At 36.0% G+C, this 16285-nt stretch overlaps 1 protein-coding gene across 20 annotated transcripts in view; it reads left to right on the top strand.

The window, feature by feature from the left end:
* MYCBP2 (MYC binding protein 2) overlaps positions 1-16285 on the top strand; it is a 300050-nt gene that overhangs the window by 103163 nt on the left and 180602 nt on the right. For 17 of the 20 annotated variants that reach the window (XR_009451352.1, XM_059684877.1, XM_059684875.1 and 14 more), the window contains exons 18-20: positions 7586-7693; positions 14159-14278; positions 15425-15506. Coding sequence is in view for 19 of the 20 variants with exons in the window: in XM_059684877.1 (XP_059540860.1) it covers positions 7586-7693; positions 14159-14278; positions 15425-15506 (310 nt within the window). In the remaining variant the exon portion in view is untranslated. Of the gene's footprint in view, positions 1-7585; positions 7694-12743; positions 12754-14158; positions 14299-15424; positions 15507-16285 lie in introns of those variants that run through there. The other 3 variants (XM_059684890.1, XM_059684883.1, XM_059684891.1) reach the window with 3 other exon arrangements.

Raw genomic sequence — 16285 nt, 5'->3', positions numbered from 1 at the left:
AATTACTGAATCAAAGACTCAGGACCCAGCAAACTATTTAAACAAGCCCACCAGGTGATTCTGATGGTGCTGAAGTGTGAGAACCACTGCTCTAGGGATTTTCTACATCAGCATCAAATGGGTCTAATGAAATAGAATTTCTGCATGAGAGTCCTGGATACAGATTTGAGTCACATGTACAGTACTGCAAGGCTCTTGTTTGGCTCCATGCTAGGATTGTTAGTCTTGTTTTGTCCTCATGAGGAACAGGAATTTCAAAAAAATTTAGTGTTCCAACTGCCATACATACATGTTTTTTTCTTCTTCTTGGCTTCTGCTTGTTACTTTTTTAGATACTAAGAGTTTAGTAATATGTTAATAATTATGCTCATTAGTAATTGGCTTTTACCTATGTTGAAATTTCTTAACTTCAGGGTTATGTTATGTTAAATATTTTTATTTAACTTGTTTATCTTATCTTCTTTACCAAGCTTGTGTTAACTGTTTCAAAGTGGATCAAAATTTCAGGACCACAAAGGTCTCTGTATCTTTGTGTCTGTTTCTGTTCTCCTTGGTCATTTTGTTTGTAGATTCAGTTGCTAGATATGTGTTTATTGCCATTTTATTGTTCATATATTTTTTATATTTTTTCTTTCTTATTTATTTTTAATTCATCACAGAGAGAGGAAGGGAGAGGGAGAGAGAGATGGAAACATAGATGATGAAAGAGAATCATTAATCGGCTGCTTCCTGCATGCCCCCTACGAGTGATTGCGCCCACAACCCGGGCATGTGCCCTGATGGGAATAAAAACCATGATCTCCTGGTTCATAGGTTGATGCTCAACCACTGAGCCACACCAGCCAGTGATCTTTTTTCTTCTTAACACTAGATTGCCCAAGGAAGTCATTTTGACTGGTTTTTAATTTCAATTAGAAAAACAATTATGTATATAAGGACACAATGTCTTAGAATTTTGTGACTTTTTGTACAACATATAAATGCGTTTATTAGTAATTGTAGTTACCTCCCCCTCCTTCATTTCCGGTATATATATATGTGTTATACCTATATTGCCCAAAAGCAGTCATTTTGACTGCTTGGGAAATTATGACTCTTATTATTGAATTGAGTAAATTTCTTATATGACCAGTTCGGCTCTGTATTGAAATAACAGTTTTCATTTTTTTTCGATTACCATCACATGATAACATACAAGTACATGATAAATTGTCGATACTTGATAAGTTGTAGTTGCTCAATAAGCTAAACTAGTACTTGTTATTCAAATCTTTATGCAGTGATACTTGTTCTAATAAGTTGTTTATTTTATTTCTTTTGCGCCCTAAATTCATGAAAGAAATGTCGAATGGAAGTGAGTTATTGGAAAAGCTAAGGAACATAAGTGAAGAGTGCTCCGATATTATTCTTTCACAATGCAGTCATTTTGACTGCTTTTGGGCAATATAGGTATATACTAAGTTTCAGTCTTTCTAGTGTTAAATAAGGCCTTTTAACATCCTATATAATAAAGAGCTAATATGAAAATGGTCGTCACGCCCTCACACTGTAACAGCTCAGACACTCAACACTGGCTAGAGAGGAATGGGGACCAGCCAGGCACAAATGAGCTTGCGAGAGAGCAATGGGGACCAGCCAGGCACAAATGAGCTTGCGAGAGAGGAATGGGGACCAGCCAGGCACAAATGAGCCCTGAAGAGAGGAATGGGGACCAGCTGGGCTGCGGCCCAGGAGAGGGACAAGCTGTCCACCCCCACAGTCCCAGGCGCCAGCGGCTGGGGCTGCGGCCTGGGAGAGGGACAAGCAGCCCGCCCCGTGGTCCTGGGTGCCAGCTCCTGCGGCCCAGGAGAGGTATAAGCTGACCGCCCTGTGATCCTGGTTGCCTGCACTGCGGCCCAGGTGAAGACTCCCGCCCACGATCCCCTGCAGCTGCGGTCAGACTAGGTGAAGCTGGCCCGGGTCCTGGGTTCCTGTGACCGGCTGGAGGAGGGAATCCTGGGTCCCAGGTGCGGGGCGAGGCAGAGGTGGTTAGGGGTGATCAGGCCAGCAGGGGAGCAGTTAGGGGTGATCAGGCAGGCAGGGAGGTTAGGGGCAATCAGGCAGGCAGGCAGAGGGGTTAGGGGTGATCAGGCAGGCAGGCAGGCAAGCAGTTAGGAGCCAGCGGTTCTAGATTGCGAGAGGTAGTCGGACATCCCTTGAGGGGTCCTGGATTGGAGAGGGTGAAGACTGGGCTTAGGAACCCCTGCCCCCCCCCATGCTGAATTTCATGCACCAGGCCTTAGTTTCATATAATATTGGTTTGGTGGTACTGAACTCCTTTTGTTTTTTCTTGTCTGGAAAGATCTTTATCTGTCCTCTGATTCTAAATGATAGCTTTGCAGGGTCAAGTAATATTGGTTGTAGGTCCTTGCTTTTATCACTGTGAATATTTCTTGCCAATCCCTTCTGGCCTGCAAGGTTTCTATTGAGAAAACAACTGACAGTCTTATCGAAGCTCCCTTGTAGATAACTAACTGAATTTCTCTTGTTGCTTTTAAGATTCTTTCTTTATCTTTAAACTTTTGCATTTCAATTTTAATGTATCTTGGTGTGGGCTTTTTAGGGTTCATCTTGTTTGAGACTATCTGTGCTTCCCAGACTTGTATGTCTGTTTCTTTCACCAAGTTAGGGAAGTTTTATGTCATTTTTTCAAATAAGTTTTCAATTTCTTGCTCTTCCTCTTCTCCTCTGGCATCCCCGTGATGTGAATGTTGGTACACAGAGGCTCCTTACACTATCCTCATTATTTATTACTAGAGGCCTGGTACATGACATTTGTGCACTAGGGGTTGTGGGGGCCCCTCAGCCTGACCTGCACCCTCTCCAATCTGGGAGCCTTCAGGGGAGCCCTCTCCAATCCGGGAATTTCTGTCTGTCTTTGCAATCATATGAGCGAACTGAGCGAATTGTCTGAGACCCCAACTCAGTTTGGTTTGTTGCTCACAGAATAATAGAGGCATTTTTTTTTTCCTTCATTGGTGGAGATTTCCTGGAAGTTTTAGGATATCTTCCCTTTAATTATTCCTAGATACTCTGATTTTACTTATGTCTCTCACCTTTGCTTTCACTCCATCCCCCACTGCAATAGTAATTTGCTCCAGGCTCACTTTGCTCTAGTGCAGTGGTTCTCAACCTTCTGGCCCTTTAAATACAGTTCCTCATGTTGTGACCCAACCATAAAATTATTTTCGTTGTGCCCTAACTGGTTTGTCTCAGTGGATAGAGCATCAAGCCTGTGGACTCAAGGGTCCCAGGTTCGATTCAGGTCAAGGGCATGTACCTTGGTTGCAGGCACATCCCCAGTGGGGAGTGTGCAGGAGGCAGCTGATCGATGTTTCTCTCTCATCGATGTTTCTAACTGTCTATCCCTGTTCCTTCCTCTCTGTAAAAAATCAATAAAATATATTTAAAAATAAAAATTATTTTCATTGCTACTTCATAACTGTAATGTTGCTTCTGTTATGAATCATAATGTAAATATCTGATATGCAGCATGGTCTTAGGCGACACCTGTGAAAGGGTCATTCGACCGCCAAAGGGGTTGCGACCCACAGGTTGAGAACCGCTGCCTTAGTGTCTAGGACAGGGGTGGGCAAACTTTTTGACTCGAGGGCCCACAATGGGTTCTTAAACTGGACCGGAGGGCCGGAACAAAAGCATGGATGGAGTGTTTGTGTGAACTAATATAAATTCAAAGTAAACATCATTACATAAAAGGGTACAGTCTTTTTTTTTTTTTTTTTTTAGTTTTATTCATTTCAAACGGGCCGGATCCGGCCCGCGGGCCATAGTTTGCCCACGGCTGGTCTAGGAGATCCGTCTGCCACCAGAACTACGATTCCCAGCATTCCTAGTGCTCCCCATGCTCTGGGCTTCTGGTCCTGGGGCTGCCACCAGAACTACTATTCCCAGAATTCCTAGTGCTCCCCATGCTCTTGGTTTTCCCTTCCTGCTCTGTCTCCATCCCATGGCCTCCCTCTCTGCCAAGTCCTCCAAGCTGCCAGTGGTCCTTCTCTGCTCTCCCTCTGGCAGCTTGGGGAGCCAAGTTTCCCAAGCCATTACACTCTCCGCCAGCTCTCCTGCTCTGCTCTCCACCCAGTGGCTTGCGGGGAATGACTGAGGGAGTCATGTCCCCTCAAGCCGCTGGCTCTCCCACTCTGCTCTTTGCTTGGCGCTTGTGTATGCAAATTAACCCACCATCTTTGTCAGGTTAATTTGCATACTCCTGATTGGCTGGTGAGCGCAGTGGAGGGATGGTCAATTTACATGTTTCTCTTTTACTATATAGGATTTTTTCTTTTTGCCATTCTCATTGGCTATTGTTTGCTTTCTTATATTCCAAATTGCTGATTGAATCTCAGCTTCATCTACTCTAATGTTGATTCCCTATAAATTATTCTTTATTTTAATTAGTGTAGCCTTCATTTCTAAATGTTGTTTTTTTTTAATGCTGTTGAGGTCCTCACTAAGTTCCTTGAGCATCCTTATAACCAATGTTTTGAACTCTGCATCTAGTAGATTGCTTATCTCCATTTTGTTTATTTTTCTGGAGTTTTGTTCTGTTGTTTCATTTGGGCCATGTTTCTTTGTCTCCTCATTGTGGCAGCCTCCCTGTGTTTGTTTCTATGTATTAGGTAAAGCTGCTACATCTCCTAGGCTTGATAGCTTGGCCTAATATAGTAGGTGTCCTGTAGGTTCCAGAGGCACAGCCTCCTTGATCACCCCAGCTGGGCATTTTTGGTGGGCTCCCATGTGGTCTGTACATCCTCCTATTGTAGTTGAGTCTTGATTGCTCTTGGCATGTCAATGGGAGGGATTTATCCACGCAATTCAGCTGCAAGGACTGGCTGTGACCTCCTGCCTCCTTGGAGGTTCAGCTGTGCAGGGGCCCACTACACAGAGCAGGACTTACTTCATCAGGGCTCAGATACTCACTGAGTCTGCCTTGAGTGTCTTGCTTATGGAGGTGGTTGGGTGGTGGTGCTTTGACGTGGTCTGAAGCTGTCAACTGGGTGTGCTGGCTCTGGAGCCTTCCAGGTGGTGCAGGCCAAGGTCAACCGCTGCCTGTGTTCTGCCCAGGGCCACCAGGCATAAGCTACAAAGCGATCTGCAGATGGCTGCTTCTTGTGTTTGAAGGTGCCCAGGCAAGGCCAACCTGTGAACCAGGTAAGGCCAGCTGCTTCTAGTGCCAGTCCTGGGGCCACTTAACTAGAGGTACAGGGCTTGCTGAGGCCAGATGCTGCTCATTTGAGAGATTTTAGTTAAATCTGAAGCATGAGCCAAGACAGGCATTCCAATGGGAAAGCCATTGGAAACAGCTTGGGTGGGCCTGAAAGTTGGGTGAGCAGGGTTTCAGGGAATCAACAGTGTGCTGTAAACCCTATGTGCCAAGTTGATGGAGTCTCAGATATGGCTCTATAAGGGAGGGCTCAACAAGGGAATAAAGACACTGCCAGCACTTCTGTCTGGGAGAAAGCTGTCCCTCCAGCTCTCACTCTGATCCCAAACAATTCAGTTCCTCCCTGTATGTCTCTGGTGCCTTTCAAGCTGCTGTCCCTGTGATGGGGCTCAGAGGAAGTGACTCTATGTGCTGGCCCTTTAAGAGGAGCTGCCTGGGACTGCAGCAGCCCTTAGCCTCATTCAGCCTCAATCCCCACTGGTTTTCACAGGCAGAAGTTAAGGGGACTTACTTCCTGGGACTGGGACCCCATGCTCCTCAGGGGGGACCTCCTCAGCCAAGGTATCCCTCATGATTTTTGTCCACCACACATGGGTGTGGGACCACCCCATTGTGAGCCTCTGCCTCTTGTACCAGTCTCAATGCGGTTTCTTCTTCCATTTCTTAGTTGTAGGACTTGGATTCAGCCAGATCCAGGTGGTTCTGAAAGAGGGTTGTTCTGTATTTTAGTTGTAATTTTGATGTGGTTGTGGGAGGATGTGAGTACTGCATTTACTTATGCCGCCATCATGGTTCCTCCCCATTTACTACATTTTAAAAAAAGCTCAATTTAAATAGCTTTAGTCTAAAAAGAATTGATACTGTATTACTGGGAAATAATACAGGGTGGGGAAAAAGTAGTTTTACAGTGTTTATGTGCAAAATAATACAGTAATAAATAATACAAAGCATAAACTTTTGCATACTCAAAACTGTAGACCTACTTTTGCCTCATACATTATTGGATTAGCATATTTCTTTGTAATAATCATAGAATATGTTTTTTATTCTTGTTGTCTGTATAGAACTGGTACTGCTTGTATTTTTATATCTAAAGACATAATGAAATATATTTTCTGTACCCATTTTTAAATGTTTATAAAGGGTATTTTGGTATTTTAATTTGACATTTGTCAAATTTTATAAAAGGGCAGTAGTTTTGTTTTAATCCATTGTTAGAAAAAGTAATTATAGCTGAAGATCTCTAGAGAATTATGAAGAAAATTGCTTAAATTAAAAATGTTCACTGTTTTACAGTATGTAATGTCAATTTTCTTTTCAAATACTTCTTAACTGTCAAATTTAGAGTGTTTTGAAATTTGTAGGCATATTGCTAAAACTTAAGGAAGCTGCAGTTCTGTTCTATTGAAAAAAAGAACTGAAAATTTAAGGTATAATTTAAAGTTTACTTTCTTTTCAAGGGGAAAAGCAATTTTTAAATTTTATTGAAATTAATTTGGCTACACACTTTTTTCATTGAATACTAAAAAGTGGAAATAATGGTACTCTATGTGACTATGTATTTGTGTATGTTTGTGTATATGCATAGTGGAGCTTCAGAAGGAAATTATTTTATGAGAGATGACTACTGTTCCACAAATGTTACTGGGTTTAGATTCCCCTCCTTAGCAACAATATGAAGCTCAGTTTATCTTTGTTTCTGATTTTGTGTATGTGGTTAAAGAAATTATAAAGTTAGATTTAATGTTTTTAGAAAGTTATATAAGTGTGTATGCGATCATACTAAATTTTTTGTGTGTTTTTTTGTTTTGGCTGTCTTGTTTCCTTCTGTGACAGAATGTAGTTAAGTCAATAACACTTACCTTAGTTTTGTAGTAAGACTGATATGGATATTAAATCTTCAAGACCCAATTTAAATTTAATCCTGAATTTAAAAATTAGTTGGTTTTTGGCATTGCAGTTTATTTCATTGCAGTATGAAAGATATTTTTTAATGATCGTGTAGATTACTAAGTTTGAATATATATAATGTTAAAATATTTGTAAGGTAAAATATTTCATTTATTCTATTTGAACTTTCTAATTGTTTACTTGAGACTGTTAGTAGCTACCTGATAATTTTATAAGTATAGAAGATAGAATTTGTATTGTATAAACTAAAGACATTAAAGATATTAAAACTTGTGTGTGGAATGGTAAATAGGTTATGGTTGGGGGTGGGAGAGTTAATGTGGGGGAATTGGGAGAAAAGTATGATGTCTAAAACAATAAGGAATAAATTTCCATGCTTTTTAGTTTGACTTTTTTTCATTGTAGTGTTTTCATTTTGTGAGCTTTTCTATGCACATACAAAATGTTTCTCCTCAGGCCCCCTTGTATTTGCTGGTCCTATTTTTATGAACCATCGAGAACAGGCTCTAGCCAGACTCAGATCCCATCCAGCACAGCTAAAGCATAAACGGGACAAGCACAAAGGTATTTGGTCTTCCTTATCACTAGGTGGGACACTTTCCCAATTTCTTCCACTCATTTGAGTTTCATCTTGGGGAAAATGCACAAACCTAATTCTTCCACTTTGCTTCTCTCATTACTATATACAGCCTGAGGAGAAAGAACATGCTGAATGTTGTACTGTTTGTTGATGACTGTCAATCCTATTTCTTTTTTTGTTGTTAAATTTAAGACATTTTACGGTATATCTTCTTCTTTTCCATTTCTTTTCAATTTTCATACAGTTAAGGGAAGGTGGAAAAAGTAATTATTGCTTTCTATTTTTATCCTTTGTTAACTGTTCTTAATTGACTGCCATCTGGCATTGTACTTGTTTAAAATGCTGTTTATTTGCTTTAGAATTAACAAAATTCAATTATAAAGTAATAATGAGTTGACTGCGATTAAGCTTTTCCATTGTTTTAATATTAAAGTTTATGTTTTAATATACAACACACATGACTTACTTGATAGTAGAGGGTTAAGTAGTGATAGGTGTAAGAAACAGTTATGTAGACCTACTCTAGATCTCAGAAAATGACAGAAGTCCAAAAAAGTTGGTGAGGAAGCTGTTTATGCACAATTCTTTGAGGTATCAGAGTTATATATTAATTAAAAATATATAAAGCAAGCTTATTTACTTTTAAACCACAGATTATGGGTCAACTAAGATCAGGAAGGAATTGAATGTAGAGAATTTATAAATTGATATATAAATTCTGCCTTGACTCCTAGCATGTGAACCAGGGGTCTTTGACTAGTGAAACTTATACTTGCTATTTTCTTAAATGCCTGAGATAAATACCACAAAATAGAATAGAAAGTTTTAAAATCACACATTCTATATAGTCAAATTTATCTAATGTGTCTGCCTTAAAATTTTGGGGGGTTACAAAACTGTTATAGACTAATTTTATTTTTAAACTTTCACATAAAATATAATCAACTTTAATTTTTTTTTAAATATATTTTATTGATTTTTTACAGAGAGGAAGGGAGAGGAATAGAGAGTTAGAAACATCGATGAGAGAGAAACATCGATCAGCTGCCTCCTGCACACTCCCCACTTGGGATGTGCCTGCAACCAAGGTACATGCCCTTGACCGGAATCGAACCAGGGACCCTTGAGTCCGCAGGCCGACGCTCTATCCACTGAGCCAAACCGGTTAGGGCAATCAACTTTAATTTTATTTGTCTGTCTCACTTTGTCAGTTTGCCACTCAAAGCAAAAGCCAAAGAGACAAAACCCCTGTTTTTAGTACAAAAACAAGTAGAGCAATCCTTAAGATGCTTTATTTACTGAGTGCTGTAACAATACCATAAATATTTAAATATAAGGAATGATATTTGGGATATGCTATGAAAAAATATTTTAGTATTTACCAGAATCTCTGATCTCATATTTTCCACTATGCCACTAATTAGAACAGATACTCTCAGTGTCTCCCCCTCTGCCCCTAATTATAGAAAAGTGAAGTTTTTCCAATGCTTTACCTGAGGTTAAATATTGACAATACACAAAACAGTTTAAAACTTTTTCAGCTCCATGTTTCAGCTCCTTGTGGACAAACATCTTTATTTTTTTCCAAAAATTTAAAATGAAATGCCAAATGAAGACTAAGGTTACAAATTTAAAACACATTTTACATTGTCAAATTGATTAGCTGTAGAAATTACTCACCAATAGGTAGCCCTCCATCTTTTCTGCCACAGGGTTATTTCATAACAAGACTCTTTGTTTATTCGTGGCAGCCTTTTTGGAAGGACTTATTTTATAGTATGGTGGAGGGCCAGTTTTTTAAAAATCAGATTTTATGGTTTCATTGTGTGAAACAATTTATCCCTTTACTGCCAAAATTTAAAGTAATGGTAACCTATTTTATATAAAGAGTATTAACTCTTTCTAACTAAATCCTATATACCCATAAATTCCCTCTCTCTTACCCCTATAGTATTCACTATTATTAACTGGCATTTAATTATCTAACTATTCACTGCTTTTTACTCTTGATACATATACTGTCTTTTTAAAGAATTTTATTGGTTGACTTTTTAAATTTTTATTTTTAGAGAGAGAGAGAAAGAGACAGACAAACATTGATTTATTGTTCCACTTATTTACCCATTCATTGGTTGATTCTTGTATGTGCCCCTAGCCAGGGATTGAACCTGTAACTTTGCATATCAGGATGATGCTTTAACCAACTAAGCCACCTGGCCAGGGCATAGTCAGTCTTTTAATAATATTTTTTCTACATATTTTTTTTCTCTCTTTCTTTAACCCTATTTGTCTTCCAGTGAAAAATTCACTATATTAATTGCTGTGTTCTGTTTTACAATCAGTTATGTTGATGGTACAAATTGTGGGATGATGATAATTAAAATTTTCTAGATTATGATTTTTTGTTTGGGGGTGTATGGAGGGTAAGCACTGTGGATTTATTGTTAACAGGAGTGAGTTCTAAGATGGAATGTTGGAGAGCTTCTGGCTGATTGGAGAGAATTCAGAGAAGGTCACAGAATCCATCCTATGCAGGCAAATTTTGATTAGAGGCATAATAGAGTATTTAAGGCTGAATCAATAAGTATAACATATAATCCATGTAACATATAGTAAGTTATTTTTTAAATGTAACCATAGACTATATTTCAAACAGATATCTAGATTAATATATATATTTTTTAGCAGTTTAGTGCCTTACATATAAAAGGATATTAACATAATATTTTAGTTAGGAACATCTGAATTGTTCTGGAGGTAGTCTTGAAAGGCCTTAGTTTTAATCCTAAATTTTTCATGTACAAGAACTGTATGGCCATTCATAAATTTCTTAAATTTTTTGTCCTTAGTTTTCTTATTTTAAAAATAAGAATGATAATTTCTGACTATGTTGATACGAAGATTAAATTAAGATACAGATGTGGATGTATATAAATACATGTATATATATTTTGCAAATAGAAATCCTCCATGAATACTTTAATTCTTTAAATTGAATTCTTTGCTTTCTCTTATTATTATTCTAAAGTTACAAAATTTGAGATTTGTTAAATACACAATAAGTTTATTTTTTCAAAAAAGTTTAAAATGTAAGTCATTTGGTGGTGGTAAAATGCATGAGCCTTATTTTTTATCAGTCTCTAAAACTGCTCTATTTATAAGCCATAGTTTTCCCAACTGCAAAATGCAATAACAGTACCTATATCATCAGATTATTGTATTGACTAAAGAAAGCAACAGTAGTGAATATTGATTGAGCACTTTTCGTACATTATTTTACTTAATCTTCATAAGAGCCTTGTGAGGTGGTGTACCATTATTGCGATTTAATAGATGGGAAAGCTAACTAAGACTTACAAAATCTAGTCATCATACAACTAGCGAATAGGAGAGCCAGAATTCCAATCCAGGTCTCTTAGGCCCTAGTGCCCCAAAGCACTTATCCACCGTGCTATTTAAGTTTTCAGTGTATAGCACAGAGCCAAGTGGTTAGCAAAGTGTACTTATTACTGCTTTGCTCTTTTATTTAGTGATTTTGCTTAAGTGCTCACTGTGCTCTATATACATTTTGTGATATACATGACCATAAGGTTACCCCCAAAATAAAGAGATTTAAATAAAAATTAAAATAAGTTGGAGTCCTTTAGATACTGAGTCTTTTCTCTATGTATGGAAACAAATGTGCATGAACTATATATACACATATACATATCCAAACAATATTTTAGATACATCTGTCAAAACTTTATTATATCTGTCAAAAACTATTATAATTTCAATATCATATAATGTATATATGAACCTACTTATATTAGGGAAAATATAGATATTCTTATACCTAAATGGTCACTTATAAGAATATTCAGAACAATAATTTTTCATACAAATGTGAGATTAATTTTACTGCTGCTTATTAACACATTACTGAATAATGAACTTGAGCAGAATTAATCTCCCTGAGTTTCACTTGGAATTTACACTAAATTTTTGCCTACCTATTAGACACATTTTTTGTAAACTTTAATAAATTTCTAAGTTATTAGAATTGTATTGGATTTAATTGACATCAATTACAGATATCTTTTTAATTCTGCCACTGATGCTGATAATGATCAAAAGCCTTATCCTTATTTTTTTGCTTCTTAACCAACTATAATAATATTTTAACCAACTATAATAATTGAGAAATTATATAGATATAGGTTTGTTTAGATGAACTTAAACAGAATGTTTCTAGTATTATTTTTACTTTTAAATACTAGCTGAAACTCTTTTAATCACTATGGTTTTAATCGGTAAATTACTAGGCTTTTTTTTCTCCTTCCCTGATGCTGTGTCTCTATTGTGGGATTTGTATCTATTTTTAATCTCTGACTTAAGGAAGAGGGCAAATTGCTAAATTCAGAGGTAAAAGATTGTACTAGGCCTCAATCCATTTATATAAAGTGGAATGATACGTGTAATATTGAATTTAGTTAAGTTTGGTAACATTGTATGAACACAATTTGTTTTCTATGTTAAATCAGATTTGGTTTTAGTAATTAGATATTATTAACAATGTAGATAAAGTTGTGAAATTTCTGTACATCTTTCATCTTCTTTAAATAGTCTTTGGAAGCTGGTTGTTTCTTTTGTATTGGCCTTTGTTTATATTTAACCATTCCACTGTCTTTCCAAGTTGAGGAGTCTTTGAACTAAGAGTATATTTTGTTTTGGGTGAAGTGAAACTAAATGTTGTAATCTTTTTTTTTGTAGTCCATCCAGTCTTGTCAAACCCACATTAGATAATTTAGCAGAAGTGGGATCGTATTCTTTATCCTATTAAAGTAAAACCTCTCACTAATTCAGAATTTATTATACTACAGATGCAGTTTTTGTGATCTTTTTTGAGTAAAAATTCAAAGTAATTTCTTCCTCTGAATTTTCAGGGTCATACTTATAAGGGGAAACCTGTCTAAAATCACTAGCTTTTCAAACCAAGGGCTCAAGAAATGAAGGATTCCTTCAACGTGCCTTCAACCTCTGGGTCGAGCAATTAATTCTTGTATGTTAAAGGACTTTTATGTTTATGGTACATTTTTATGTAATATAGGCCTATTTTGAGTTATAATGTAGGTAATCACCTTTCATTTATTGTAGCATTTAGTTTATAATCTGTACTGCTTCCAGGTAATGAAATTGAATTTTTTCTTAAATGTTCTATGACAGACCTTTTCAGGAAGTCATATAGGCCAAACCTTTCAATGTTATTCCGAATTAGTGAGGTTTTACTGTCCTAGTGTTATAAGGAGTGGAAAGCTTTTCAGAACGATAGTCATTTTGTTATAGAAAGGAAAGTCATAATTTAGGCCAATTTGGTCTGACCTGGATATTACTAATGTGAGAAATAGGAGATAAAAAAAGAAAGGATAACATGAACATGATTTGATGTTATTCTGTTTAGCTTTCTAAAATGGGCAATGAAAATGTAGAATTAAAAATGTGTGTGTCTGTAGATCCACATGTTTACCTGCATGTTATATAGATTTGTTTAGAGTTGCTATGCCACAGTAGAGTGGCTTAGATTGATATTTATTCCAAGGAATAAATTCCTTATACAAATGTACAAGGAATTTGAATCTTGATGATACAGAGGTCATGTTTTAGTGATGTGTAGTTTTAGATTAGGAAAAATAGATTACCTCCCTTTTTTATGCATTCTAAATTAAAATATTTATATTCTGGTGTGTGTTTTTTAACTTTATAGTTAGAATGCCAGAATATTAAAATCAAATGTAGAAATCAGGGAAGGTGTAAAGCAAGCTTAAGGGAGGAAATTATAAGAAGGGAAGAGGAAAAAAGAAATGAAAGCAGAAAGATTTGGTTGAGAGTAGTTAGTGGTTGGGGGCCAGAAGGTGGGACAGGGAAAAAGAATGAGCTAGTTAGTGTTCATACATTTTTTAAAGTTTAATTGAGTTTAGCAATACTGATAGATAGGGTAGCCTTTCTAAGATTGGGAAATATAAGTTATTTTTGAGTCAACTAGGAATTTTTTTTAATGACTAGTACTAACAATATCACTAAGTATAAAATAATTGTTAAATGACATTGCATGCAGTTATTTTTTGTGCAAACTAAATTTTCCCATACAAATTATTATATTTGTAATTTTATTTTTATAACACATGGATTTATTTATATTATGTAACTGATTAGCTTAATAGGTTTTATTCATAATTAGATTTCTGTTTTTATTGATTTAGCGATATTTGCAAGCAGAACTGTATAGTACTATATCTCTTCAAAATTGCTTCTTTGCAGGTAGATTCTTGATCTATCACTTCTAACAGTTGCAGATTCTTCTTGCTTGTTCCTTTTAACATTTTTCTCTTGTTCTTCCATAGTAAACTGATTTAAAATTTTATTTTGAAGATGAATAATGGCTTACTTACAAATTATAACACTTACAGATGGAAGTGGAGAACGAGGAGAAAAGGATGCAAGCAAAATCACAACATATCCTCCAGGCTCTGTGCGATTTGATTGTGAGCTCCGGGCAGTACAAGTCAGCTGTGGATTTCACCATTCAGGTAGCAGCTGGAACTTTAGGGTATAACTGCATTTTTACAATCGTGCTAAATCAATTATTTGTTTAGTAGAGACCAGTGGTTGGCAAACTCATTAGTCAACAGAGCCAAATATCAACAGTACAACGATTGAAATTTCTTTTGAGAGCCAAATTTTTTAAACTTAAACTATATAGGTAGGTACATCGTTATTAACTTAATTAGGGTATTCCTAAGGCTTAGGAAGAGCCACACTCAAGGGGCCAAAGAGCCGCATGTGGCTCGCGAGCCACAGTTTGCCAACCACTGGAGACGAATGTAGTCTGTTAAATGTGTGTTAAAATCTCTAGTGTGACCATACCTCTCAAACATAAAAAAAAGCTTTGTATTTATTACAGAATTCCTTTTAAAAACTAGGGCATGATGAAATAGGTACTTGTCTAGAGATCTAACTTTTATTCTGTCTTCTGATGGATTTATATTATAATTCAATTCAGAAAATTCCTGAAGATGAAATAATCTCTGAAATTTTTTTAGACTCTAGAATTCTTAATTTTTATAATCAGGTCACCTATTTTGTTACTGTTTAATGAGAAATGTATATCAATAAATTTCTTTATTTTTTTAAATTTAAAAAGTAATTAAATGCTTAATAAATTATTGCATTTAGGTTATATAGCTTAGGTTGTATTATTCAACCTTTATAAAAATAAAAAATATTAAATTTTTCTTTGATGCCAAATATATTTCCTTATTCAGTAAGGCATTGGCAGTTATTGAAGTTCTGACCATTCATTGACGTTGTACGTAATTATGCAGAGCTCAGATCTGTCTGTTACCTATATATCCTAGATCTGAGAGAAAAATATTTTATATGTAGTTACTTACTATTACAAACTTTACAGTTGACCCAATGTTTCTTGTTATTCAATAGCATTTATTTAAATTTTACAGTATTTATTATGAAAAACACTGCATTTTTGTAACCTACAAAAATGTCTTTCTGACCTAAAATTATATTTTTTATTAAATATAAACTTATATTTCAATTGCCTATTTTAATGGCTCTATAAATTTTAAATAGTGAAAATTGCACTGCTTTTACTATAGTGTGATAGAAATATAAAATGTACATAATGAAATAATAAAGCTCTTTTTTTTTGGTTTCAGTGGTTTTAATGGAAAATGGAGATGTCTATACGTTTGGATATGGACAACATGGGCAGCTAGGACATGGAGATGTCAATTCCAGGTACTCTGACTCAGCGGTCGCCCACCGGTGGTCCGCAGACAGGTCCGAAAGGTTGGCGACTGCTGCTCTGACCTATTGTTTGAAGATACTGGGATTGTTTTTTTTCTTTTCCTTTCTTTTTTCTTTCCTTCTTTTTTGTCTAAATACATATTTCCATACTTAAAATAGTATTTATACCACTGTTTTATAGAGTGTGGCCTGTAAAATTATAGGTGATTCTTGATTTTATGGTTGAGTGTTTTTGTGGGGATAGATTTGTAGTTTCAGTAGAAAAAATTATTTACATTCTATACATTTAAAATATGTGATTATTATTATCACAAAAATCCTATGTTTTTAATAATTATCTTTTTAAAGGTTGCTCGTGGCAATAAAAAAGACAGTGAATATCCCCAGATTGCATTTTTCAAAATCAGTAATGGATTTATTTATATTACTTGATGTTGGTCCAGAATTAAAAAGAAGATATTGAAGCTTTTGAATAATTTTTAAGTAAAACATAATGGTCTCTCAGAGAAACAGTTTTGACTTACCCAGAATAGTGAAGAGCTAATTGTGGTGGAGACAACTAGACATTTCCTAATATCCATTCTTTTCTATTCATTGGGTAGTCAAGTATTAGTGGTGACATAACAAGGCAGCTAAAGACTTCAGTTCCCTACCTTATTGCAGCAAGATAAGGCCTTGAGAACTAAAGAGATAGATGTAGCGTTAGAATCATGCAGTTAAAGGGCTTCCACCCCTTCATTTTCCCTTCTCCTCTCCCAGCTTGCTGCCTG

The sequence above is a fragment of the Myotis daubentonii genome, chromosome 2 (genome assembly GCF_963259705.1).
Source record: "Myotis daubentonii chromosome 2, mMyoDau2.1, whole genome shotgun sequence".
Lineage (NCBI taxonomy): Eukaryota > Metazoa > Chordata > Mammalia > Chiroptera > Vespertilionidae > Myotis > Myotis daubentonii.
This window is presented reverse-complemented; position numbering and strand designations above follow the sequence as displayed.